The sequence below is a fragment of the Eretmochelys imbricata genome, chromosome 1 (assembly GCF_965152235.1).
Source record: "Eretmochelys imbricata isolate rEreImb1 chromosome 1, rEreImb1.hap1, whole genome shotgun sequence".
NCBI lineage: Eukaryota > Metazoa > Chordata > Testudines > Cheloniidae > Eretmochelys > Eretmochelys imbricata.
Genome location: NC_135572.1, coordinates 5,060,144 through 5,087,465, shown reverse-complemented (window position 1 = coordinate 5,087,465; position 27,322 = coordinate 5,060,144). Strand labels below are relative to the sequence as shown.

General features: G+C 45.1%; 1 protein-coding gene across 1 annotated transcript; it reads right to left on the bottom strand.

Moving 5' to 3' along the window:
- Nucleotides 1-22,066: 22,066 nt before the first annotated feature.
- On the bottom strand, nucleotides 22,067-23,044 carry LOC144278548 (olfactory receptor 52P1-like). The gene has a single exon (XM_077839902.1). The coding sequence runs from the start codon at nucleotides 23,003-23,005 to the stop codon at nucleotides 22,067-22,069; it is 939 nt and encodes a 312-aa protein (XP_077696028.1). The 5' UTR covers nucleotides 23,006-23,044.
- Nucleotides 23,045-27,322: the final 4,278 nt, after the last annotated feature.

Sequence of the window (27,322 nt, the reverse complement as noted above, 5' to 3'; positions counted from 1 at the left end):
TTTGGGCTATTTTAAAAACTGTTATCCACCGCATTTTTGTTTCAAATACCTGTCAACCCTCAATCAGGATACAAGTACCAGTACCAGCAGCTCAGAGCTCTGTGGCCTCCACCTGAAACCCAGCATCTGAGAGGTCCAGAGCTCCTGAGGCATCCCCAGCATCACAGAGTTACAGGGGTCTCCACCACCTGTGCCACCTCAGAGCTGATGGTCCCCCTGCCACCCGCAGTGGCAGAGAGCTGCTAGGTCCTTGGCCAACTATGGCAGCTGGGAGCTCGGGGCCACACTAGCTCACAGCTATGGCTCTCCAGCCCCTGAGCTGAAGTGAAAAATGTCATGGAGGTCTCTGAAAGTCACGGAATCTGTGACATAATCTTATCCTTAGCCAACCCTATGAACAACTCGCTGCGGTGAATGGGGAAGTGGTGGAACCCCAGCGACTGAGGCAGTGGCTGCACTTTGGGCAGGAGTCACAACAGTCGCTGACTTGCTCCAGACTGTAGAGTTGTTCATCCCTGGGCTCAGAGTGTCAGCCGGCCGTTGTTAAGTGCTGAAGGCTGGAACATTGTTGCTTTGGTAATGCTGTTCAGACTACTCAGTGCTTCTGCCCTTGGAACTCCAGTTTTATCAAAATGCACTGATATGGCAACCGGCTAATTCAACAGACCTCAGTGTTATGCATAAAGACCACAGGCACAGTTCAGTGACAAAGGCACAAAGCTATTTTTATTACACTCTAGGCATAGTACTATGAGACAAAAGAGCAAAAGAGTTTATGAAATTCTTCTCCTGGGTGCCAATACCCCAAGAAATCCTTACTGATCAAGGACCACTAAGGATACAGACACTAAGAACCTCGATCTTCCATTTTCAAACTCAGCGTTGGTAGAATGATCTCACAGAACTTTGATAGTGACATTAAATATGCTTGTAGCCTCAGATCCCAAACACTAGGACCAACTATTCCCCCACCTTATTTTTTCTGTCAGGAAGGTGCCTCAAGGCTCCAAGGCCAAGCACCCTGGTTATGAGCCAAATCAGCTCATGAGATACCTCTGCAGAGTGGCAAAACCTCGAGAAATCCTTATTGATCAAGGACCTAACTTCAATTTACAACTAATGAAATTACTGTGCATTCTACTAAGGGTAAAAACACTAAGAACTGATGGGTTGGTAGAGAGACTTCGCAGAACTTTGATGGCGACATTTAAGAAGTTTGTTTCCTCTAATTCCAAACACTGGGACCAACTTTTCCCCAATCTCTTTTTTGCTATGAGGAAGGTGCTTCAAGCTTCTGAGTTTTCTCCCTTTGAACTGTTGTATTGGAAGCATCCTCAAGGCTTTCCAGTCTTGCTTGGAGAAACATGGAAGACGAAAAACCACAGGCAATGAAGATAGTCCAATACATTGTTCAATTAAGAAATTGACTCAATAGTTTATGGACATTTGCTAGACGTATTTTGCTAAATGCACAACAGGTACAAGAGAAGGCCTATAAAAAGGGGTCCAGCTGTGAGTGTTCAGACTGGGTGATTGAGTGTTATTGTTACTACCAAATTTACTGTTCAAATTACTGGTTCAATGTCAGGGACCATTTGAGGTAGTGAGGCATGTGGTCCTCATCAACTATGTGGTCCAGCTCCCACAGAAGAAAAAGAAGACTCAAATGAGAACATATGAACAGCCATACTGGGTCAGACCAATGGTTCATCTAGTCCAGTATCCTGTCTTCTGGCAGTGGCCAATGCCAGGTGCTTCAGAGGGAAAGAACAGAAGAGGGCAGGTACTGAAGAATCCATCTCCTGTCATCCAGTCCCATCATAGGGCAGTCATAAGCTAGGGACACCCAGAACATGGGGTTGCATCCCTGAACATCTTGGCTAACAGCCATTGATCAACCTATCCTCCATGAATGTATCTAGTGGAGAAGTCCCAATGTACTAGTTCTTATGCATGACTTCACAACCCATTTCTGCGTCAATTTCTGAAAGATCAACACAGGATTGAAATTTCATCCTTACCTGATGCAGATAGTAGATGAACTATTACAACACTTGGAAGCTGCCAGATATATATCCACTCCCAGGGGAGGCTCTCAAAATGAAGTTCTCCAGGGTCCATTTTCTGCTCATCTTGCTGCTCACAGAGACGAGGGAACTGTCTGGGAGTCCTGACCAACCTGAGAGTCTGCAGGGACTGTTCAGGGGAATCATAAAGGTCATTGTCCAGCACTTCGAGTGTCAGACATGTGACATTCATACTCCGGTTCCCAGGGCTCTGCCTTCATATCACATGAAGGAGATTTCTTCTCTCTGCTGAGCAGGATTTCAGTGAGTTGCCTATTTCTGCAATAAAATTAGTGCTAAGGGCTCAGAGAGCATTCCAGGGTTCAAATCCAGAACCATCTGGGCAGCAATTTACCATCATGTCAACTTAGAACAACACATGTATTGTAAATAGTTTAGACAAATATTTGTTTTTCAGATCGGTTCCTTGTCTCTTACTGTGTCCTTCTATCTGCCTCAGTAGCTTCCTGTTTTAGGCTGTGTGGTTTTCCCTTTGGGTGACTCAAGTTTTCCAATTCAGCAACTTCATTGCACCCACAGGAAGTTCAGCCAAACCCTCTGTAGTGGGTATCTGTGTTACCAGAGGGTTCACAACAAGGAAGGGCTGCACACTGGCCAGATTCTGCTCTCACATTCTGCCTTCACTGGGTCACTCCAGATTGACACTGGCCTCCCTTACAGCAAAATCAGGCTGATGTGTTTTGGAATCCCTGTCTTTCAGGATTGGTCTCAGAACACCACATGAACTGGGGAGTTCCTTCAGACTCTTTCAGCAAACTCACAGAATAGTTCTCTCTAGCACAACCCAAAGCTGTAATTTTTACACCTGGAAGCTGAAAGTTAAACACTGAGGTTTGAAATCTTTGTCCCATTGAAATCAATGGTCAAACTCTCAATCTGGGCAGGAGTTCACCATAAACCACATGCAGGGACTTGGCCTGATTTACACCAGCTATGAGCCTCCAGTGACATCAACTTGAGTCGTCTCATAGTGTCTAAAATGGGTGAGCTCATTTGGACCAAAGAAAATCTGATAGAAGAGTTGCTGAAATTTCAAACTCGTAGGCTTAGAGGTTCAAAACAATAATGGTAACAATTTTTTTTTGTGGGGAGGGGAGTCTCCTCTCTCTATGACAGGTTTCAGAGTAACAGCCGTGTTAGTCTGTATTCGCAAAAAGAAAAGGAGTACTTGTGGCACCTTAGAGACTAACCAATTTATTTGAGCATGAGCTTTCGTGAGCTACAGCTCACTTCATCAGATGCATACCGTGGAAACTGCAGCAGACTTTATATATACACAGAGAATATGAAACAATACCTCCTCCCACCCCACTGTCCTGCTGGTAATAGCTTATCTAAAGTAATCATCAGGTTAGGCCATTTCCAGCACAAATCCAGGTTTTCTCACCCTCCACCCCCCCACACACAAATTCACTCTCCTGCTGGTGATAGCCCATCCAAAGTGACAACTCTTTACACAATGTGCATGATAATGAAGTTAGGCCATTTCCTGCACAAATCCAGGTTCTCTCACTCCCTCACCCCCCTCCAAAAACCCACCCCCATACACACACAGACTCACTCTCCTGCTGGTAATAGCTCATCCAAACTGACCACTCTCCAAGTTTAAATCCAAGTTAAACCAGAACATCTGGGGGGGGGGTAGGAAAAAACAAGAGGAAATAGGCTACCTTGCATAATGACTTAGCCACTCCCAGTCTCTATTTAAGCCTAAATTAATAGTATCCAATTTGCAAATGAATTCCAATTCAGCAGTTTCTCGCTGGAGTCTGGATTTGAAGTTTTTTTGTTTTAAGATAGCGACCTTCATGTCTGTGATTGCGTGACCAGAGAGATTGAAGTGTTCTCCGACTGGTTTATGAATGTTATAATTCTTGACATCTGATTTGTGTCCATTTATTCTTTTACGTAGAGACTGTCCAGTTTGACCAATGTACATGGCAGAGGGGCATTGCTGGCACATGATGGCATATATCACATTGGTGGATGTGCAGGTGAACGAGCCTCTGATAGTGTGGCTGATGTTATTAGGCCCTGTGATGGTGTCCCCTGAATAGATATGTGGGCACAATTGGCAATGGGCTTTGTTGCAAGGATAAGTTCCTGGGTTAGTGGTTCTGTGGTTATCAGGAAGATCGGTGATCTTCCTGATAACACCATCCTGGCCACTATGGATGTAGAAGCCCTCTACACCAACATTCCACACAAAGATGAACTACAAGCCGTCAGGAACACTATCCCCGATAATGTCACGGCTAACCTGGTGGCTGAACTTTGTGACTTTGTCCTTACCCATAACTATTTCACATTTGGGGACAATGTATACCTTCAGATCAGCGGCACTGCTATGGGTACCCGCATGGCCCCACAGTATGCCAACATTTTTATGGCTGACTTAGAACAACGCTTCCTCAGCTCTCGTCCCCTAAAGCCCCTACTCTACTTGCGCTATATTGATGACATCTTCATCATCTGGACCCATGGAAAAGAAGCCCTTGAGGAATTCCACCATGATTTCAACAATTTCCATCCCACCACCAACCTCAGCCTGGTCCAGTCCACACAAGAGATCCACTTCCTGGACACTACAGTGCTAATAAACAATGGTCACATAAACACCACCCTATACCGGAAACCTACTGACCGCTATTCCTACCTGCATGCCTCCAGCTTTCACCCTGACCACACCACACGATCCATCGTCTACAGCCAAGCTCTGCGATACAACCGCATTTGCTCCAACCCCTCAGACAGAGACAAACACCTACAAGATCTCTGTCAAGCTTTCTTACAACTACAATACCCACCTGCAGAAGTAAAGAAACAGATTGATAGAGCCAGAAGAGTTCCCAGAAGTTACCTACTACAGGACAGGCCTAACAAAGAAAATAACAGAACGCCACTAGCCGTCACCTTCAGCCCCCAACTAAAACCCCTCCAACGCATTATTAAGGATCTACAACCTATCCTAAAGGATGACCCAACACTCTCACAAATCTTGGGAGACAGGCCAGTCCTTGCCTACAGACAGCCCCGCAACCTGAAGCAAATACTCACCAACAACCACATACCACACAACAGAACCACTAACCCAGGAACTTATCCTTGCAACAAAGCCCGTTGCCAATTGTGCCCACATATCTATTCAGGGGACACCATCACAGGGCCTAATAACATCAGCCACACTATCAGAGGCTCGTTCACCTGCACATCCACCAATGTGATTTATGCCATCATGTGCCAGCAATGCCCCTCTGCCATGTACATTGGTCAAACTGGACAGTCTCTACGTAAAAGAATAAATGGACACAAATCAGATGTCAAGAATTATAACATTCAACAACCAGTCGGAGAACACTTCAATCTCTCTGGTCACTCAATCACAGACATGAAGGTCGCTATCTTAAAACAAAAAAACTTCAAATCCAGACTCCAGCGAGAAACTGCTGAATTGGAATTCATTTGCAAATTGGATACTATTAATTTAGGCTTAAAGAGACTGGGAGTGGCTAAGTCATTATGCAAGGTAGCCTATTTCCTCTTGTTTTTTCCTACCCCCCCCCCCAGATGTTCTGGTTTAACTTGGATTTAAACTTGGAGAGTAGTCAGTTTGGATGAGCTATTACCAGCAGGAGAGTGAGTCTGTGTGTGTATGGGGGTGGGTTTTTGGAGGGGGGTGAGGGAGTGAGAGAACCTGGATTTGTGCAGGAAATGGCCTAACTTCATTATCATGCACATTGTGTAAAGAGTTGTCACTTTGGATGGGCTATCACCAGCAGGAGAGTGAATTTGTGTGGGGGGGTGGGGGGTGAGAAAACCTGGATTTGTGCTGGAAATGGCCTAACCTGATGATTACTTTAGATAAGCTATTACCAGCAGGACAGTGGGGTGGGAGGAGGTATTGTTTCATATTCTCTGTGTATATATAAAGTCTGCTGCAGTTTCCACGGTATGCATCTGATGAAGTGAGCTGTAGCTCATGAAAGCTCATGCTCAAATAAATTGGTTAGTTTCTAAGGTGCCACAAGTACTCCTTTTCTTTTTCCTCTCTCTATGGCCCTGCATCTCTGAGTCTGGAGAGTATGAAAACCCACCAAAAGGCATTAAAAAGAAAAGCAAGTTTTTGGCTTGGAGGAAATCAGGCGATGTTGGAAATCTCACTGGGGGTCTTCCAGGAATGCACAGTGTGTGTGTGGAGGGGAACTTGCAGTTTCCAGATCACAGTGGCTCAGAGTACTAAAATGTGTGAAATGAGGAATCAGCATCTTGCCTACTTGCCTGAACAGACCAAAGAGGCATAATGAGGCCTCCTGGGACAGTGGGTGTCTCAAACTGTAACACAACATGGACCACACTGTAGCAGATTGTCTCTGATACCATCCCCCATCCAGACAATCCTTCCTCATGTGAGCAACCCCACTACAGCCTCATGGTAAACTCAGCAATTGCCAACACTGAAAAGCAGCCTCAGGAAGGGGAGTCTGCTTTTATAACGGGCTGAAATATATTTCAAATATAGATATAAATATAAAGCTTTGTGTATTTGGGGGAAGAGTTACTCACGCTGGCTCTTTCTAGTCTCCACGTCCTCTCTCTGTCCCACTGGGTCTGTCCCTCTCTCCTTCCCTGCACAGGCTGAGCTGCTGCTGAGGTTCCCTTCACTCCCAGAAAGGCAGTCCAGGCTGATCTTCCCCTTTTCCCCAGTGCAGGCAGACACTGAGTTTAACCTCATCTGTGGAGCTATTTCTGTGAGCTGTTGCTGTGGGGTTGTATTCCTGGGTGAGGGGTGTCACTGTATGGCAGGGCTGGAAGTTGTGGGAGTGGGGGAGCTACATGGACAAGGGGCCAGCACTGGGGCTGTAGGGTAGGGAATGGGATGTACACAGACAGGGTGGGCAGCACTGAAGGTTATGTGGTTGGGGAGTGGGGTGTACACAGACAGGCGGGCAGTACTGGGAGTTGTGGAGGTAGGGGGGATGGTGTACAGAGAAAAGGAGACAGCACTGTAGATTGTGGTTGCAGGCAGAGGATGTACAGGGACAGGCAAGAAGTTCTGTGGTTGGTAGGAGACAGGATTGGCATGTTTCACGGACAGATGAGCATCACTGCTGACATTTTTTTTTTTTAAGATTGTTGGTCCAGAGTCAATGCTGGGACATTTCTGACCTAGAGTGCATTTGGGCAGGTGTCGGGTCTCTTTGCCATGGCAAGCCACAGAACTGAAGTCTTGGAGTCACAACCTTTACTCAGGTTTGTTTCCCACTGTTGTTGTTGCTTTGTAACTTCAGGCCTTTCACCGGTGGAAAGAACCATTGATCTTTGCGAGTCACTGCACCTCATATTCTTCCTAGTGAAATAATTATGATACAGTAATAGCACAGCTATGATACATTTTATGCATGTCGGGTCATGTCAGATGACATTGGAAAAATTATGATTTTCTGAATATGATTATCCTATTTCTATTCATGTATCATTTTGTATCCAAAATTATGAATATTAACTACATATCTCAGAGAAGTAAGCATGTTAGTCTGTATCGGCAAAAACAAAGAGGAGTCCTTGTGGAACCTTAGAGATAAACAAATTTATCTGGGCATAAGCTTTCCAGCCCACGAAAGCTTATACCCAAATAAATGTGTGAGTCTCTAAGGTGCCACAAGGACTCCTTGTTGTTTTTATTACATATCTATATTCCATATACATCTGTGTAACTCTCACTAGGCAAGATGCTTTCAGACTAGACAGCTGTTTTGGGAGGGCCTATTCCATGAGGGAAAATGACAGGCTTTAGGAGAAGCATATCTTCCAACTGGTGAGCCTTCCTGAGAATCCTCCAGACAGCCTGTAATAGCAAATAGGGTGGACGACGAGCTTGGCTTAATAGAGAAATCTTCTGTGAACTTAAACACAAAAAGGAAGCTTATGAGAAGTGAAAAATTGGACAGATGACTAGGCAGGAGTATAAACATATTTCACGAGCATGCAGGGGTGTAATCAGAAATGCCCAAGCACAACTGGAGTTGCAGGTAGCAAGGGATGTGAAGGGTAACAAGGAGGGTTTCTACAGATATGTTAGCAACAATAAGAAGGTCAGGGGAAGAAGAAGGTGGGACCCTTAAGGAATGTGGGAGGCAACCTAGTGACAGAGGGTGTGAAAAAAGCTGAAGTACTCAATGCTTTTTTTGCATCAGATTTCACAAACAAGGTCCTCTTCTAGACTACTTCCCTGGGCAGAACAGTATGGGGAGGAGGTGAGCAGCCCTCAGTGGTGAAAGAACAGGTTAGGGACTATTTAGAAAAGCTGGACATGCACAAGTCCATGGGTCCAGGTCTAATGCACCAAGGGTGATGAGGGAATTAGCTGATGTGATTGCAGAGCCATTAGCCGTTTTCTTTGAAAATTTGAGGCAATCGGGGGAGGTCCCAGATGTTTGCAAAAAGGCTAATGTAGTGCCCATCTTTAAAAAAGGGAAGAAGGAGAAACCGGGGAACTACAGACAGGTCAGCCTCACCTCAGTTCCTGGAAAAATCATGGAGCAGGTCCTCAAGGAATCCATTTTGAAGCACTTGAAGGAGAGAAAGGTTATCAAGAACAGTCAGCATGGATTTACCAAGGGTAAATAATGCCTGATGAATCTGATTGCCTTCTGTGATGAGATAACTGGCTCTGTGGATATGAGAAAAGTATTGGACATGATATACCTTGACCTTAGCAAAGCTTTAAATAAGGTCTCCCACAGTATTTTTGCCAGCATGTTAAGGACATACGGATTCTAAGAATGGATTATAAAGTGGATAGAAAGCTGGCTAGATTGTCTGGCTCAAAAGGTAGTGATCAACAGCTTGATGTCTAGTTGGCAGCTTGTATGAAGCAGAGTGCCCCAGGGGTTGGTCCTGGGGCTGGTTTTGTTCAACATCTTCATTAATTATCTGGATGATGGGATGTATTGCACCCTCAGCAAGTTCATGGATGACACAAAGCTGTGGGAGAGGTAGATACACTGGAGAGAAGGGAGAGGGTCCAGAGTGACCTAGACAAGTTGGAGGATTGGGCCAAAAGAAGTCTGATGAGGTTCAACAAGTACAAGTGCAGAGTCCTGTACTTAGGACGGAAGAATCCCATGCACTGCTACAGACGAGGGACTGAATGGCTAAGCAGCAGTTCTGCAGAAAAGGACCTGGGGATTACAGTGGATGAGAAGCTGGATATGAGTTGGCAGTGTGCCCTTGTTGCCAAGAAGGCTAAGGGAATATTGAGCTGCATTAGTAGGAGCATTGCCAGCAGATCGAGGGAAGTGATTATTCACCTCCATTCAGCACTGGTGAGGCCACATCTGGAATGTTCCATCCAGTTTTGGGTCCTCCAGCACAGAAGGGATGTGGAGAAATTGAAGAAAGTCCAGCGGACGTCCTATGATTAAGGGGCTGTGGCACATGACTTATGAGGAGAGGTTGAGGTAACTGGGATCAGGGATTTTCTTTGTTTTGGTTTGTGGATTCCTCTGTGCTAACCCCAGGTATTTTTGTTTTGTTTTTGTTTGTTTGTAAACTTAAGATGGACCCCAGGAAAGCAATTTTTGGTGTTTAATTCCTAACAGCTTGAGTTTTCAGATGTGTTTTCTTTCTTGTTCCAATAACATTTACCCTTTTTAAGAACCTGATTGGATTTCTGTGTCTTCAGAGGTTTGTGCACATGGTTTTTAGATAGCTGGTGGCAACAGCTGATTTTGCTGTTTTTTTCTGTTCCTTTCTCAGCTCTTCCCCGGGGTGGGGATGAAAGGCTTGAGGGTACCCCACAGGAAGGAATTTCCCAAGTGTGTCTTCCTGGGTTCTCACAGGGGTTCTGCACTTGGGTGGTGGCAGCATCTGTTCAGGGAGATTTTGGCAAACCAGTAAAGTACCTAAACCACTATCACTTGTTGCTAACAGGAGCCAAGTTAGCAGGCCGTACTGAATCACTATTGTGTGTTGCTAACAGTAGTCAATTAGCAGGCCATTCTGAGCCATCTTTACTTATTGCTAAAAGTAGCCAAGTCAGCAGGTCGTAAATTGATCATGCAGTGGCCTCAGCATAACAAAGGCGGGGATGAGGGGGGTGGAGGGGCTGGGTGCCACAGACAGGGCAGCTTGACCCCACACCCTTCCTGCTGAGAATGTTGAAATTGCTGATGCATGTATTTTAGAAAAACAAGAAGTCTGTATATATGTGCCCTGGGAATGTTTGCCAGGACCCCAAGGCATGGACACTCTGAAAAAAGAAACAACAACATAACTGGTAAATTGATGACCATAAGGAAATCCTTGTTTGACCTTTTTAAACCTGCTTCCTTAGCAAGTTTTCTTTAAGGGATATGTCATTGTATTACTAATATATAAATAAAGGGGAAAAAAATGAGGTAATTGGACTTCTCAGAAGGGGCTCTTCAGGGATGCTCCCTCTGGACGCATCTTGGTCCCCCCCGGCAGACGGAAACCTGGCCAGGAGAAGCCTGGTACGGTGCCACTCAAAAGCCATGCTCAGCTTCTCTAATGATTGAGGGTTGGGGGTGTTTTACTAACCTGTTGTGGACACGTGTAAGTGCTTGAGACTAAGTCAAGTTTAGCTTTAAGTGAAAGCACTCTTGTGTCGTCCTGTTTGTGCCAGCCATCAATCGGTCGGACAGCCATGTCTCCCCCGATTTATTTCCTGACACCACCTCACCTGCCCACCAAATGACAACTTGGGAGGGATGAGACCACCTTGGGTACATGCTGGGACCCCTTATTGGAAAGTTCTAAGCTCTCCAGTGATGTGCCCCTCTGTTTTCAAAAAAACCCCAAGTATGCCAGTTTTTAGGGCTAGCTGGTTACTATAGCTGCTTCATCCCAGGGTTCTCCTCCATTGCGGCCCCTCTCACCAATCTCCTCAAAAATGAGAGTCCAAAAAGAATCCAGTGGATCAAAGCCTGTGAGGAGGTTTTCCAAACCCTAAAGGCCAAGCTCTGTCAGGAGCTTGTGTTGAATAGCCCCGACTTCACAAACGAGTTCTTGCTTCAAACAGATGCCTTCAGCACGGGCCTAGAAGCTGTTCTAACCCAGGAGGTGACGAACACCCCATCCTGTACATCAATAGGAAGCTGTTCCCAAGGGAGAAGGCCTATTCTGTGATTGAGAAGGAAGTGTTGGCAGTGAAGTGGGCTGTGGATTCACTCCGCTATTACCTCCAGGGCACCCACTTTAACCTAGTCACGGGCCACATCCCCATCTGATGGCTGCATGGTATGAAGGATGCAAATCCCAGAATCATGAGGTGGTACCTTTCCCTCCATCCCTTCTCCTTCTGAGTCCAATACCAGGCCAGGAGAACCCATGCAAATACACACTTCTTCTCCCGGGAGAGGGAAGCACAGTTTGTGGGGACAGAACCTAAAAGGGGTCATGGGAGTGAGGGAGCAGGGAAAGGATGGCCAGGCACCTCAAGGATTAAAGAACGCCTCTGGGCCCACCTAGCCCTGCCCCGCTTTACCTGAAACCAGTGCCAGGCCTGGAGGCGGGAGAAAGGGAAAGAGCTTGGCTCGGTCAGGATCTAACTAATGAGGAAGCAGGAGCTTGTCTTGGTGATCTGAGGTGAACCAGAGCCTGCCAGCCCAGCAGCCAGGGGAGCAAGTAAGCCCCCATTCCTACCGCTCTAGGTAACAAGGGGGAACCTATCGAGAGACCCCAACTAAGGGGAACCTGGATTCTTGGGGCCATGTCCCAAATTTAAGGATATGAATAGGGAGTATCTCACAGTTCCTGGGCCAGGAACAAAGGGAAAAGGGGGGGCAGCCTTCCCCCCCCTTCCACCCAACCTTCTCAGTGATCTAGCCACTAGCTACCCAACCCCTGGGGACCCAACTACAACCCTTATAAAAGCAAACATAATTCTGGGATGTATTAGCAGGAGTGTTGTAAGCAAGAACACAAGAAGTAATTCTTCCGCTCTACTCCGCGCTGATTAGGCCTGAACTGGAGTATTGTTTCCAGCTCTGGGCACAAGATTTCAGGAAAGATGTGGGCAAATTGGAGAAAGGCCAGAGAAGAACAACAAAAGCGATTAAAGGTTTAGAAAATATAACCTATGAGGGAAGATTGGAAGAATTGGGTTTGTTTAGTCTGGAAAAGAGAAGACTGAGAGAGGACCTGATAACAGTTTTCAAGTACCTAAAAGCTTGTTAAAAGGAGCAGGGAGAAAAATTATTCTCCTTAACATCTGATGGTAGGGCAAGAGAGGTTTAGGTTGGACATTGGGAAAAAAACTTTCCAACTTTCAGGGTGGTTAACCACTGGAATAAATTGCCTAGGATGGTTGTGGAATCTCCATCATTGGAGATTTTTAAGAGCAGGTTAGATAAACACCTGTCATGGATGGTCTATATGGTGCTTTGTTCATCATTGTAGTTGCTTTCTTTGTCTTTGGCAACCAGAAAGCATAGCTGTAGTTCATCAATCTGATCAAGAACCATGTTCACACAGGGTCAAAAGGAAAGCCATCTTGCATCTCAAGTTGCAGTGGGGGAGGTTTAGGTTGGATATTAGGAAAAAAAAACTTTTTCACTAGGAGGGTGGTGAAACACTGGAATGGGTTACCTAGGGAGGTGGTGGACTCTCATTCCTTAGATATTTTTAAGGTCAGGCTTGACAAAGCCCTGGCAGGGATGATTTAGTTGGGGATTGGTCCTGCTTTGAGCAAGGGGTTGGACTAGATGACCTCCTGAAGTCCCTTCCAACCCTGATACTCTATGATTCTATGATCAGAAAGCGCCACTATATTCTCTTGGTGTGGAAGTCAAGGAAAGGCTGAATTACAGGGTAGGTGGGGGCTGAAGGGTAATGCTGAAATACATCAGGTGATGGTCTCAGAGAGGGAACTCAGCAATGGAGAGAGCAGTGCTTGGTGATGGAGTGATAAGATGTTAGGTGTGAGGAGCGTCTCAGACTCTCTTCACAAAGGTGAGCTCTGAAACTGGGACAGAGCGCCCTTGACTGATGAGGCAGTATTCTTTCCCCCTCTTGTCAGGAAGGTTTAAAGTCAATGGCCCTAGACTAGCACATTCTACTGGTGTATTTGCCCACTTTGTCACAATGTTCTTTTGTTCTGATGCCATAAATGATAGGGTTGAACATGGGGAGGAGGAGGAAATAGAGGTTGGCCAAGATGATGTGAACTTGAGGAGCAGTGCCCTGACCGAATCGCTGTGTCAGAGTGCAGAAGAGGAAGAGAGGATATGCCATCAGTATCACACATATATGGGCTGGGCAAGTGTTAAGGAGTTTCTGGTGGGCTTCCTTGGAGGAGATTCTGAGGACAGCTCTGATGATCAGACTGTAGGACAGGGCAATGAGAGTAAGGTCTAACACTATGACAACAAATGCTATCACCAAGTCATACATCCTGTTGACTGTGATGTCCCCACACAACATCTTCGCCACAGCCATGTGGTCGCAGTACGCATAAGGAATAATGTGGTTGGCACAGAATTGCTGTCTGCTCAGGAGCAGGGGCATGGGCAGAATGAAGAGAACAGCTCTTATCAAACACGCTATCCCTAGCTTAGCTATTCATGGATTGGTGAGGATGGTGGCATATCTCAGAGGACTACATATGACAAAGTGATCAAAGGCCATTGTCACAAGGATAGCTGAGTGCATCATACAACCCATGTGAATGAAGAACATCTGAGTGAGGCAACCACCCACAGTACTCCCTTTGAAATTGAACCAAATATACACAGTGCATTCGGCATAATGGAGGTAGATGTGTTGATGTTTGTGAGTGCCAGAATGCAGAGCAGCAGGTACATTGGCTTGTGCAGGGTCTGCTCTTTGCCGACAACAATCACAAGCATGAAATTTCCCAACAGGCCAATAATGTAGAACACAAAGAAAGGGATGGAAATCCAGATGTGTGGAGCTTCCATACTGGGGATCCCCATTCAAATAAGTGTTGAAGGGTCAGGGGTGGTGATGTTGAAAGCTGTCATGAGGTGGTTGATGTGTTAAATTAGCTTCAGAAATGCTCAAGGTGCCTGTAAAGGGAGAGAAGCACAGTGAGAAAGGTTATACACTTTATTAAAATGGTTTGGCAAATATTTTATAGTCATTTACAATCCAGAAAGGGGGATGAGCAGTGAGGTGGCAACATTTATAGATGGCACCACATTATTTTGGTCATAGTCAACTCCAGAGAAGTTCTCAGAGGGAGCTAACCAAGCCAGGTGAATGGACAGCATAACGTCAGATGAAGTTCGATGTGGTGTATTCCCATTGGAGGCAAAAACTTGAACTCTTCAAACACCAAAAATGTTCTAATCTAATGGTATGAACTCAGGCCAGGGTCCTGGGCAGCATGGTACACAGCTCTGTGAAACCCTGTTCAAAGTGCAAACATGGAGAGAAAAAAAGAAAATACATTTGGACCCAGGAGGAGTGGGATGGGGAATCATACAGAAAATACAATACCATCAGAACTGGCAGTTGATGTTTCACCCTCCTGTGGACCCTTCTCACCCAGGATATAACAGAGCTAGAGAGTTTCATGGAAGGGCAATGAGAATGATCAAGGGCCTGGGGAAACTCTCAAATGGAGAGAGGTTGAAAAGACTGGGATTGTTACCTTATGTCATAAATATAAAGGGAAGGGTAAACACCTTTAAATCCCTCCTGGCCAGAGGAAAAAAACCCTTTCATTTGTAAAGGGTTAAGAAGCTAAGAGAACCTTGCTGGCACCTGACCAAAATGACCAATGAGGAGACAAGATACTTTCAAAGCTGGAGCTGGGGCGGGGGGGACACAAAGGGTTCTCTCTGTCTGTGTGTTGCTTTTGCCGGGACCAGAGTAGGAATGCGGGTCAGAACTCCTGTAAAAAGTCAGTAAGCAATCTAGTTAGATATGCGTTAGATTCTGTTTTGTTTAAATGACTGATAAAATAAGTTGTGCTGAATGGAATGTATATTCCTGTTTTTGTGTCTTTTTGTAACTTAAAGTTTTGCCTAGAGGGATTCTCTGTGTTTTGAATCTGATTACCCTATAAGATATTTACCATCCTGATTTTACAGAGGTGATTCTTTTACTTTTTCCTCAATTAAAATTCTTCTTTTAAGAACCTGATTGCTTTTTCATCGTTCTTAAGATCCAAGGGTTTGGGTCTGTGTTCACCTATGCAAATTGGTGAGGATTTTTATTAAGCCTTCCCCAGGAAAGGGGGTGTAGGGCTTGGAGGGGGTTTGAGTGGAAAGACGTTTCCAAGTGGGCTCTTTCCCTGTTATTTTTGTTAGACGCTTGGTGGTGCCAGCAATAAAGTCCAGGGACAAAAGGTAAAATAGTTTGTACCTTGGGGAAGTTTCAACCTAAGCTGGTAAAAATAAGCTTAGGGGGTTTTCATGCAGGTCCCGACATCTGTACCCTAGAGTTCAGAGTGGGGAAGGAATGTTGACACCTTACAAGGAGATGAATTAGAGGGATCATGAGAAAAGTCTATAAATTACCTATTGGTAGAGAATTGATCGAGAATGTGTTCTCCCTGTCTCATAACACAAGAAGATCAAGGGGACATTGAATTAAACTGAAACGTGGCAAATTCAAAACATATAAAAAAGAATTCTTTCTGCACTCAATGCCTAATAAGACTGAGGAACTCCATACTACATGAGGTAGTTGAGGCCACAACCTAATCAAGATGTTAAGTGAAAAGTATAAGCAGAGTCCCTTCTCATGTCTGAATACTGATGAAGTTTGCAGATCAAATTAAAATTACGGGACTGTAGATAATGAACAGGACAAGTCACTGATTCAGAGAAATCTCAATTGGTTGTTAAACTTGGTTTAATCAATCAATGTGTGTTCCTATATAGCCATGTAGACATCTACATATAGGAACAAAGAATGCAGTCGATGTTTACACGATGGGGGACTCTCATGGGAAGTGCAATGACCCTGAACAAGATTCGGGGGCTTGAAGTTATAATTAGCTAAACATGAGCTCCCACTTTGAATTGGTGGCCAAAAGAGCCACTGTGATCCTTGGATGATATCCAGGGGAATCTCAAAGAGAGATAGAAAAGTTACTTTACCTCTGTATTTGGCATTGGTGAGACTGCAACTGGAATCCTGTGCCCAGTTCTGGTGTCCATGATTAAAAATGGATGTTGGTACATTGAAGAGGTTCAGAGAAGAGTCACAAGAATTAGTAAAAGATTAGAAAACCTGCCTTAGAGTGACAGACTCAAAGATCTCAATCTATTTAGTTTAAAAAAGGTGGTTATGGGGTGACTTGAAAATAGTCTATAAGTACCTACATGATGAACAGATACTTAATAATAGACTTTTCGGCCTATCATACAGAGGTGTAATGTGATCCTTTGGCTGAACTTGAAGATAAAATGTGAGGAGGACAATGCACACCTGTGGTAACCAACCTGAGATCCCCCCAGACAGACACTTCACTTAAAGGCCTACTGGGTTTAGATTAAAACATAAAATAAATTTTATTAAGTAAAAAGATAGATTTTAAGGGATTATAAGGGATTGCAAACAGATCCAAGCAGATTTCCAAGCAAATAAACAAAAGTGGAAACTAATACAAACACACTAGTTAGAATGACTATGAATTAGCAGTTTCTTACCCTGCTTGAAGAAAAGGAGTACTTGTGGCACCTTAGAGACTAACCAATTTATTTGAGCATGAGCTTTCGTGAGCTACAGCTCACTTCATCGGATGCATACCGTGGAAACCCTGCTTGATAATTCAAGCAGGCCAGTAGATTCAAATGCCACAAGCTGCATGTGCTTTGCCGTGTGGGTTTCTCAGGTTTCCATACACAAACTAGAAATCCCTTTAGTCTAGGTCCAGCATTTTCCCCAGTTCAGTCTTTTTCCTCAGATGTTTTGAGGCATCCTCTTGTGTGGGGAATGAAAAACCACAGATGATGTCACTCCCTGCCTTATATAGCTTTAGCATATGGCAGGAACCCTTTGTTTCAAAACTTGGTTCTCAGACCACTTTGTTGGAAAAATACAGAGTCCCCAAGATGGAGTCCAGATTTATGTGGCCTTGTAACATGCGGTTGTAGAGTCATAATGTAAACCACAAACCTCCTGGGTGTGGTGTTCTCTCCCATCTAGTGGCACCAAGCCCACCTAGAGAGAGAGAGAGAGAGAAATGAATCTGCTCTACTGCCTGAGCTAAAAGTGCTTCAAAATGAATTCCTTGAGGACCTACTCTATCATTTTTCCAGTGATTGCGGTGAGGCTGGACGGTCTGTAGTTCCTCAGAACTGCTATTGCGCTATCGTGGGTTGTGCTATTGTGTGTCCGAAGTAGTAGTGTGGGGCTTCTCCTCTCACTGTGTGATTCTGTCACCAATACAAGGAACACCACACTGAACAAGGGTACAGCCATGGTGTTTCCCTACTCTGACGCCCTGGGGTCATTTCAGTGTGATGGTATTTTAAGTAGATGTGCCCTGCTGGGGTGAGAACACAGTGGTAAAGGAATCAAACAACTGCTCCATGCATATATTATATTTGGGCTACAGTCTGTCCCCCATGCTTTTGTCACAGGTGCTTGGGGGCCTAATTCTTTCTTGGGAGAATATGAATGTTAGAGGTTGTCACCCCTGGGGTGCAGTCTGGGTGCAGTGGGAATTGCTGTACCCCTCTAACCTCCCAGCTGGGTTGGCCCTTTTTCACACTTCTTTGCTGGTGATTCAGCCTCTCCAGGCCCTGGTATCACCCAACTTGACAGCAGATGATTCCAGACACTCAAAAGGCATTTTCTGAGGGCTTACCTAAGCCACCCAAGTAAAAACAGTAGACATCGGGGGTTAGAGGGCTTTCCCTTCATCCTCTCACCTGGATCTTGTCATGAAGACAGAAAGCAGGAGACCAGAAGTATGAAATACAGGCAATGCACTCTTTGTTGGAGTTAGTTCCCAGCAAGCATGTGTACCATAAATCTGACACCTTGTTTCCCAGAGTCCCAACCTTCCCTGTCCTTAGCATTACACTAATAAATGTATCTGGCGAGGCAGAAACCACACAGACAATGTTTTTGTTCTTTGTTCACACTCATTGGCATAATAATAGCTAGATATAAGAGTATCAAATTTGAAACGGGCAAACAAGACCCAAAATTCTATCTGAGACAAAACTAAAGGCCTGAATCCTATGTGATCACTAGCACTCCTAACACTCCTACTCCTACCCCCTTTTTTCCTTTTTTTTTCTTGGACCCTCCAGCCCAGGTGTCCCGGGAAAAAGGTGGAATGTGTCGATACTCCATTGTGCCCCTGCCCCTGTGTGGTATGATGCTCTGCAGCTTCCCTTGTACAGGCATACCACAAGGATTCCAATTAGTGTTCAGACTTCCCATAGCAATGGGCTTGAGAAGGTTGGGGCTGGGTTGTCAGTTACACTGTGGTGGAGGGCCTACATTGCTTTATGTGTTCTCATTAGTGGTTGTGCATTATGGGTCTGTGCCCCCCTTAACCACTTTGCATGATTAGCATACATCGCAATAGGCCTACAGCCAAAATGCTACACAGTAGCAATGAGGGTCCTGACCGTTGTAATAGTGTCCAGCATTCGGGCCCCCACCAGAAGCACGGCTTCTCCTCCTTGAAGAGCGTTCAGATTCTTTAAACACATTCTGGAGAATATATTGTAAATGTGTCCACAGAGAAAGGGGGTATTGTACAAACCAGCTCCATGACTTGGTATGTACAGGTTGTACCTCTTTAATCCAGACTTCCCTAGTCCGGCAACATCCATTTTCTGGTATCCTTTGCGACCCTGTGGGTGTTCCGGGGCTGGAGGACTTATGGGGAAAAGCCGGCAGACCTGTCCTTAGCAATTCCTCCCCACCCTCCCAGAGCTTCTGGAGTGCTGCATGCAGCATTCAAGCTCAGGGAGGGAGCGGGAGGTGCGGGGACTGGGGGTGCTCGGAGGAGGAAGCCCAGGGACCAGGAGCACAGCCCAGCGGGCGGGAGCACCCCTTCCCCCAAATACCATTGCCAGCCACGGGGCTCTGCAGCTGCCCTGCTTCTTCTCCCGAACGCTACCCTGTCCCCGCTCTGTCAATGCCGGCCACTCTGCTGCCACTGCCGTGGAGACCCGCAGCCGGCAGCAGCAGAGGGGCCGGCTTTGACCAGACCTCTCCTTGTCATGCAAATTCCCTGGTTCGGGACTGGTCAAGTCCCGACGGTGCTGGACGAGCGAGGTAGAAACTGTATGCACTGGTGTGATTGTTCACAGGAATGAGTTCCACAGATCCATTTATGCACCATAGTGCCAATGACAGCATGTAGATGTGTGTGTTTTGTCCAGATGCTGGTGCAACTCTATCCCCAAGTGTAATATTACAGAACTGTGTACATTCCCAAAACAAAACTACATACCCATACACTTTACAACTATTTGACCCCTTCTTGCAACAAACCATTGAGTCTGCTCCTCCATGGCCATTGGGCAGGGACACATTCAAATATTTACCTTGGACAAGCAATTATTTAACTTAATTTGTGACCAATTTATTCCATTCTTTCCTCCCCATCTATTAAACCATTAAGATTGGTGTTTCACCCCATTTATGTATGTACTGTAGAATCGTAGAATCATAGAATATCAGGGTTGGAAGGGACCTGAGGAGGTCATCTAGTCCAACCTCCTGCTCAGAGCAGGACCAATCCCCAACTAAATCATCCCAGCCAGGGCTTTGTCAAGCCTGACCTTAAAAACTTCCAAGAAAGGAGATTCCACCACCTCCCTAGGTAACGCATTCCAGTGCTTCACCACCCTCCTAGTGAAAACATTTTTCTTAATATCCAACCTAAACTTCCCCCACTGCAACTTGAGACCATTACTCCTCGTTCTGTCATCTGCTGCCATTGATTCCTTGAGGACGTGCTCCATGATTTTGAAATTCTGTGCAATTACATCCGCTAACTCCTTTAGCACCCTTGGATGCAACGCATCCGGCTCCATGGACTTGTGCTCGTCCAGCTTTTCTGAATAGTCCCGAACCACTTCTTTCTCCACAGAGGGCTGGTCACCTCCTCCCCATGCTGTGCTGCCCAGTGCAGTAGTCTAGGAGCTGACCTTGTTCGTGAAGACAGAGGCAAAAAAAGCATTGAGTACATTAGCTTTTTCCACATCCTCTGTCACTGGGTTGCCTCCCTCATTCAGTAAGGGGCCCACACTTTCCTTGACTTTCTTCTTGTTGCTAACATACCTGAAGAAACCCTTCTTGTTACTCTTAACATCTCTTGCTAGCTGCAACTCCAGGTGGGATTTGGCCTTCCTGATTACTCTCCTGCATCCCCGAGCAATATTTTTATACTCCTCCCTGGTCATTTGTCCAATCTTCCACTTCTTGTAAGCTTCTTTTTTGTGGTTAAGATCAGCAAGGATTTCACTGTTAAGCCAAGCTGGTCGTCTGCCATATTTACTATTCTTTCTATACATCGGGATGGTTTGTCCCTGTAACCTCAATAAGGATTCTTTAAAATACAGCCAGCTCTCCTGGACTCCTTTTCCCCTCATGTTATTCTGCCAGGGGATCCTGCCCATCAGTTCCCTGAGGGAGTCAAAGTCTGCTTTTCTAAAGTCCAGCGTCCGTATACTGCTGCTCTCCTTTCTTCCCTGTGTCAGGATCCTGAACTCGACCATCTCATGGTCACTGCTTCCCAGGCTCCCATCCACTTTTGCTTCCCCTACTAATTCTTCCCGGTTTGTGAGCAGCAGGTCAAGAACAGCTCTGCCCCTAGTTGGTTCCTCCAGCACCTGCACCAGGAAATTGTCCCCTACCCTTTCCAAAAACTTCCTGATTTGTCTGTGCACCGCTGTATTGCTCTCCCAGCAGATATCAGGGTGATTGCAGTCACCCACGAGAATCAGGGCCTGTGATCTAGTAACTTCCGTGAGTTGCAGGAAGAAAGCCTCGTCCACCTCATTCCCCTCGTCCACCTCATTCCAATAAAGTGGCTGGTTGCTCACCTGCTGTGGAGAAAGCGTGTCAGGAAAAATGACTCTCAAGATGTCTTTAGAGGACTGCTCCAAAGTACACTGTATTTGCAAATTTTTATATCTTCTACAAAACATATAGGTCATAGTGACCCCTACTCAATCATCACTTTTCCAAACTTTCAATAAAAATATCAGAGGCATCTAGATCCAAGGTTTTACTCCACTTATCTTCTTTCATTATCACTCATTTAGCAGTCTGCCCACTCCTCCCATTCTGATGAGCAGAAACTGACAGCTAGATTTTGACCTTGAATTTAAAAACCTACTTTCCAATTAACCCTTAGCTATGTGGTGTTTATTTTAGTAACTCATAATGGCTGAGTGCACATCATACGGTTGCTACTGGCTTGATCACATTCTGGGGTACACACCCCGCAGGGTAAACAACATTCAGTTCTCCAAAACACAGTTTCACAACGCTCAACAATAAGCTCTGTAGGATATCCTCATTTCCTGCAGCAGCTTTCTTCTATTAGTACTTTCCAATAGAAACATTTGGTTTGTCCTCCAGGCTTCCTAAAATATTGGGCATAGAAAACTCAGGAACATTTTAGTCACTGGATCATTGCACGTGTGATAAATAAGTTCAACACTGTAGTTTATTTCTTTTCTTTGGCTATCTGAAAGTGCACCTTTAGTTAGTCGAACTGATCAAGAATCATGTTCACACAGGGTGTAATAGAAGAACACCTTAAATCAGAAAGCTGCAGTATATTCTCTTAGTATGGAAGTCATGGAAACGCCAAGAGACAGTCATGGAAGGTTGTAAGCAGTGCTTGGTGATGGAGTGATAAGACATTATGTGTGAGGAATTTCTCAGACTATGAAATTGCACAATTTTGAGCTCAGCCAAATTGGGAGAGAGCAACCTTGATTAACAAGGAGATATCTCTTCCCAATCTTTTCATACAGGTTTAAAGTCAGTGCCCCCAGCAATCATCTTCTGCAGGTGTATTTGACCACTTTGTCACGAAGCTCTTTGGTTTTGACCCCATAAATGATTGGGTTGAGCATGGGGGGGACAAGGAAGTGGAGGTTGGCTAAGATGATGTGAACGTGGGAAGCAATGCCCTGACCGAAGCGGTGTGTTACAGTGGAGAAGAGGAAGAAAGTACAAGACATCAGCATGACACAGATGTGGGCTGTGCAGGTGTTGAGTGCTTTCCGATGAGCTTTCTTGGAGGAGATTCTGAGGATGGCTCTGGTGATCAGACTATAGGAGAAGACAACGAGCCACAGGTCTAACCCTAAGACTATAAATGTGACCACCAAGCCATACATCCTGTTGACTGTGATATCCCCACAGGACATCTTTGCCACAGCCATGTGCTCGCAGTAGGTATGGGGGATAATGTGGTTGGCACAGAACGGCTGCCTGCTCAGGAGCAGGGGCAGGGGCAGGACGAAGAGAACAGTTCTTATCAAACCCAAAAGCCCGAGCTTAGCTATCCGTGCGTTGGTGAGGATGGTGGTGTATCTCAGAGGTTTACATATGGCAATGTAGCGATCGAAGGCCATTGTCACGAGGATGGCTGACTGCATAACAGAAACTGCATGAAGGAAGAACATCTGGGTGAGGCAGCCACCCACAGTAATGCCTCTCAAATTGGACCAAAATATACACAGGGCTTTCGGCACGACTGAGGTAGACGTGGCAATGTCTGTAAGTGCCAACATGCAGAGCAGCAGGTACATCGGCTTGTGCAGGGTCTGCTCTTTGCCTACAACAAACAGAACCATGCAATTTCCCAACAGGCAGACAATGTAGAACACAGAGAAAGGAATGGATATCCACATGTGAGCAGCTTCCAGGCCAGAGATGCCAGCAAGGATGAATGTTGAAGGGGCAGAGGGGGAGAGGTTGAAAGCTGCCATAAGGTGGTTGATGCGTCGATCAGGCTCCAAAATGCTCAGCGTTCCTGTGAATCAAAAGAAACACAGTGAGGGTCTTTAAACACTTTATAACAAATAGTTATTATGAATCTAGAAAGGGGGCTGAGCAGTGAGGTGGCAACATTTACAGATGGCACCAGATTATTTAGGTCATAGTCAAGTCCGAAGAACTCCACAGAAGGAGCTAATCAAGTCAGATGAATGGATATCACAATGACAGATGAATTTCCATGTCAATAACTGCAACTTATATGCTCATTGGAGGGAAAATATTGAACTCCTCAAACACCTTAGAAGGTTCTAATTTAAATGTATGCACTCAGGACAGGGATCTGGGCATGAAGGTACAGAGCTCTGTGAAACTCTGCTCACAGTGAAAGCATGGACAGAAACTAAGCAAAACATTCGGATCCAGAAGAAATGGGATATGGAATCATACAGAAAATGCATTGCCATGAGATCTGTCAGTCAATGTTTCTCCCTCCTATGGACTCCTCTGTGTAGTACTGGGCACCCTTCACACACAGAATATTGCAAAACTAGAGGTGTTCAGGCAAAGGCAACTAGAATGATCAAGGGCCCGGTGAAACTCATATGAAGAGAGGTTGAAAAGACTGGGATTGTTACCTTACAAAGGAATCGAAGAAGAGGGGACATAGGAAAAGTTTATAAAATACTGACTTGTAGAGGGGAAATGGAGAATGTGTTCTCCCTGTCTCATATCAAAAGATCAAAAAGACATTCAATTGAACTGAAATGTGGCAAATTCAAAAAAGGTAAAAAAGAATGCTTTCTCCACTCAGTGCCTCAGACTGAGGAACTCCTCGCCACAAAAGATAGTTCAGGCCATGAGCTAATCAAGAATCAGGAAGGGTTTGGACATACACATGGATAGTGAAGCTATCCAGTTTCAATAACTACAGCTTAATGAATATTTTGGGAAGCCTAGGCCCACATATTTCAGGGGACAAGCCTATCTGTAGCTGTTAGGCGTCAGGGTGATACAGTCAGGAAGTCCAAATCACCACCCACCACATGAGCCTGCAGCTGGGTTTCTTACACCTTCTTGTACAGCCCCTGGAGCCGTCACTGTCAGAGAGAGAGGACACTGGACTGCATTGGAACATAGGTGTGACTCATGATTCAATTCCTATGTTGGAAAGGAGCCAAGTTTCCCCGATGGAAACAGATATTTTCATGAAATAGCACCCAACAGAAAGGGCATGAAACTACAAGGATTTGGGTATTTAGGTATACAGGCGAGCACATCTGGGAGATCATAGAAAATGTATACAGGTCACTGATTCAGAGCAATCTGGATTGGTTGGTAAACTAGGTCGAAGCAAACAATGTGCGTTCTAATATAGCCGTGTAGGTATCTATATCTAAGGACAAAGAATGTAGGCGATGCTTACATGATGCTGGACTCTCGTGTGAAGTTCAGTGACTCTGAACATGATTTGGGGATGTGAAGACATAATTATCTAAACTTAGCTCCCAGCATGAGCCTGTGGCCAAAAGAGCCACTGTGATCCTTGGATGAAACCAAGGGAATCTCAGGGAGACTAGAGACGTTATTTTAACTCTGTATTGGGCACTAGCGCACCTGCTGTTGGAATCCTGTGTCCAGTTTGGTGTCCGTGATTAAAGATGGATGTCGATACATTGAAGAGGGTCCAGAAAAGAATCACAAGAATTATTAAAGCATTCGGAAACCTGCCTTATACTGACAAACTCAAAGAGCTCAATCTATTTTGTTTAAGAAAGATGGTTAAGGGATGACTTGATAACAGTCTGTAAGTACCTACACAGGGAACAAGTATTTAAAAATAGGCTTTTCAGCCTCTGTACAGAGGAGTAATATGATCCAATGGCTGGAAGCTGAAGTTAAAGAAATTCAGACAGGGAATAAGGCGTACATTTTTAAATGGTGAGAGTAACCATTCGAACAATTTACCAAGAATATGTGGATTCCCCATCACTGATAATTTAAAATCAATTTTGGATGTGACCCCTGGATCTCGGGTACAATTGATCCCTCTGACTCACCAACCTGGGATCCCTCTCCCAATGTCCTGTTGGGACAAACTGCAAACTGCTCCTCGTCCTACTCCTCCACCAGCATTTGTACAGGAAGCTACCCTTCCAGCTGCAGATACATACAGGCTCTCTGACCAGCCACTGCATGAACCAATAACAGAGAGGCTACAGCCAAAATAACCACCAGCTCCCTAGCCTAGAACCCCAGAGCTGTACCATCTGGCCCTGGTCCAAACCCTGACCAATATGAATTTGTTACCCAGTTTGTTCCTCCCTGTCAAGGTTCCTCCCCCACTCTGAACTCTAGGGTACAGATGTGGGGACCTGCATGAAAAACCTCCTAAGCTTATCTTTACCAGCTTAGGTTAAAACTTCCCCAAGGTACAAAATATTCCACCCGTTGTCCTTGGACTGGCCGCTACCACCACCAAACTAATACTGGTTACTGGGGAAGAGCTGTTTGGACGTGTCCTTCACCCCAAAATACTTCCCAAAACCTTGCACCCCACTTCCTGGACAAGGTTTGGTAAAAAGTCTCACCAATTTGCCTAGGTGACTACAGACCCAGACCCTTGGATCTTAAGAACAATGAACAATCCTCCCAACACTTGCACACCCCCTTTCCTGAGAAATGTTGGATAAAAAGCCTCACCAATTTGCATAGGTGACCACAGACCCAAACCCTTGGATCTGAGAACAATGAAAAAGCATTCAGTTTCTTACAAGAAGACTTTTAATAAAAATAGAAGTAAATAGAAATGAAGAAATCCTCCCTGTAAAATCAGGATGGTAGATATCTTACAGGGTAATTAGATTAAAAAACATAGAGAACCCCTCTAGGCAAAACCTTAAGTTACAAAAAAGATACACAGACAGAAATAGTTATTCTATTCAGCACAATTCTTTTCTCAGCCATTTAAAGAAATCATAATCTAACACATACCTAGCTAGATTACTTACTAAAAGTTCTAAGACTCCATTCCTGGTCTATCCCTGGCAGAAACCAGCATATAGACAGACACAGACCCTTTGTTTCTCTCCCTCCTCCCAGCTTTTGAAAGTATCTTGTCTCCTCATTGGTCATTTTGGTCAGGTGCCAGCGAGGTTACCTTTAGCTTCTTAACCCTTTACAGGTGAGAGGAGCTTTCCCCTGGCCAGGAGGGATTTCAAAGGGGTTTACCCTTCCCTTTATATTTATGACACTCCCTCAATGTGGGGAGGACAATAAAACATATAACAAGTTTCAATAACTACAAAAGGTAAATTTTAACTTATTATAAGGGATAGCAAACAGATCAAAGTAGATTACTTAGCAAATAATCAAACATGCAAACTAAGTTTAACACACAAGTTAGACTGACTATGAATTAGCAGTTTCTCACCATGATTGATGATACAAGCTGTCTGGAAGAATCTCAAGGAACAACCTGCATTTGCTTTCCGGCTTGGGTTTCTCAGGTTTCCACACACTCTTTTTTTTTTTTTTTGGTAGGTGTTTCCAAGAGTCCTCTTACGTGAGGAGTGAAGAACCACCCATGATGTCTCTCCCTGCCTTATATAGCTTTAGCTTATGGTGGGAGCCCTTTGTTTCAAAACTTGGAAAAGTACAGGCATCCCAAAATGGAGTTCAGATTCATGTGGCCTGGTCCCAGGCCTCTCATGAGAAAAATAAGCCACGCTACCTTTCAAAAGGAGTCCAAGCCACCCAAAACAACCAATCCCGTTTTGCCTGGCATGCCTTTGCATCCATAGCACCACCGGTCGACCACCACTACAGTCATAATACCACCAACCCCCAAAAGACCCAATCCCGGTGATGTACCGCACCACCAGAAATGCCCCGAGTCTCTGACCAACAACAGAAGCACAGTGGCAGTCCACCTCCCCACCAGGCTTGTGGAGCCCCCGCTCCAACTTTGCCATCCCCTGCCCCCTCCCCCACACCCCCCCCACAGGCTGCATCCCCCTTGCCCCTCGCATCCCCCGCAACAGATATCCCCTCACTGCTGAAGGGGCAACAACATCACCAGATGTGCACCACCGGAAAGACCACTAACCACAGATGAACTTTTAATAATAATAAAATAATAATGATAATTATATATATATATATATATATATATATATATATATATATATATATATATATATATATATATTAATTAAACCACAAGCACTGCACTACCAGCAGCCAGCCGAGTGCAGGGAAATTGCAGTCTGCTGCTTTGCAGCTGGCCAGCCTCCTGTTATCTGTACCCA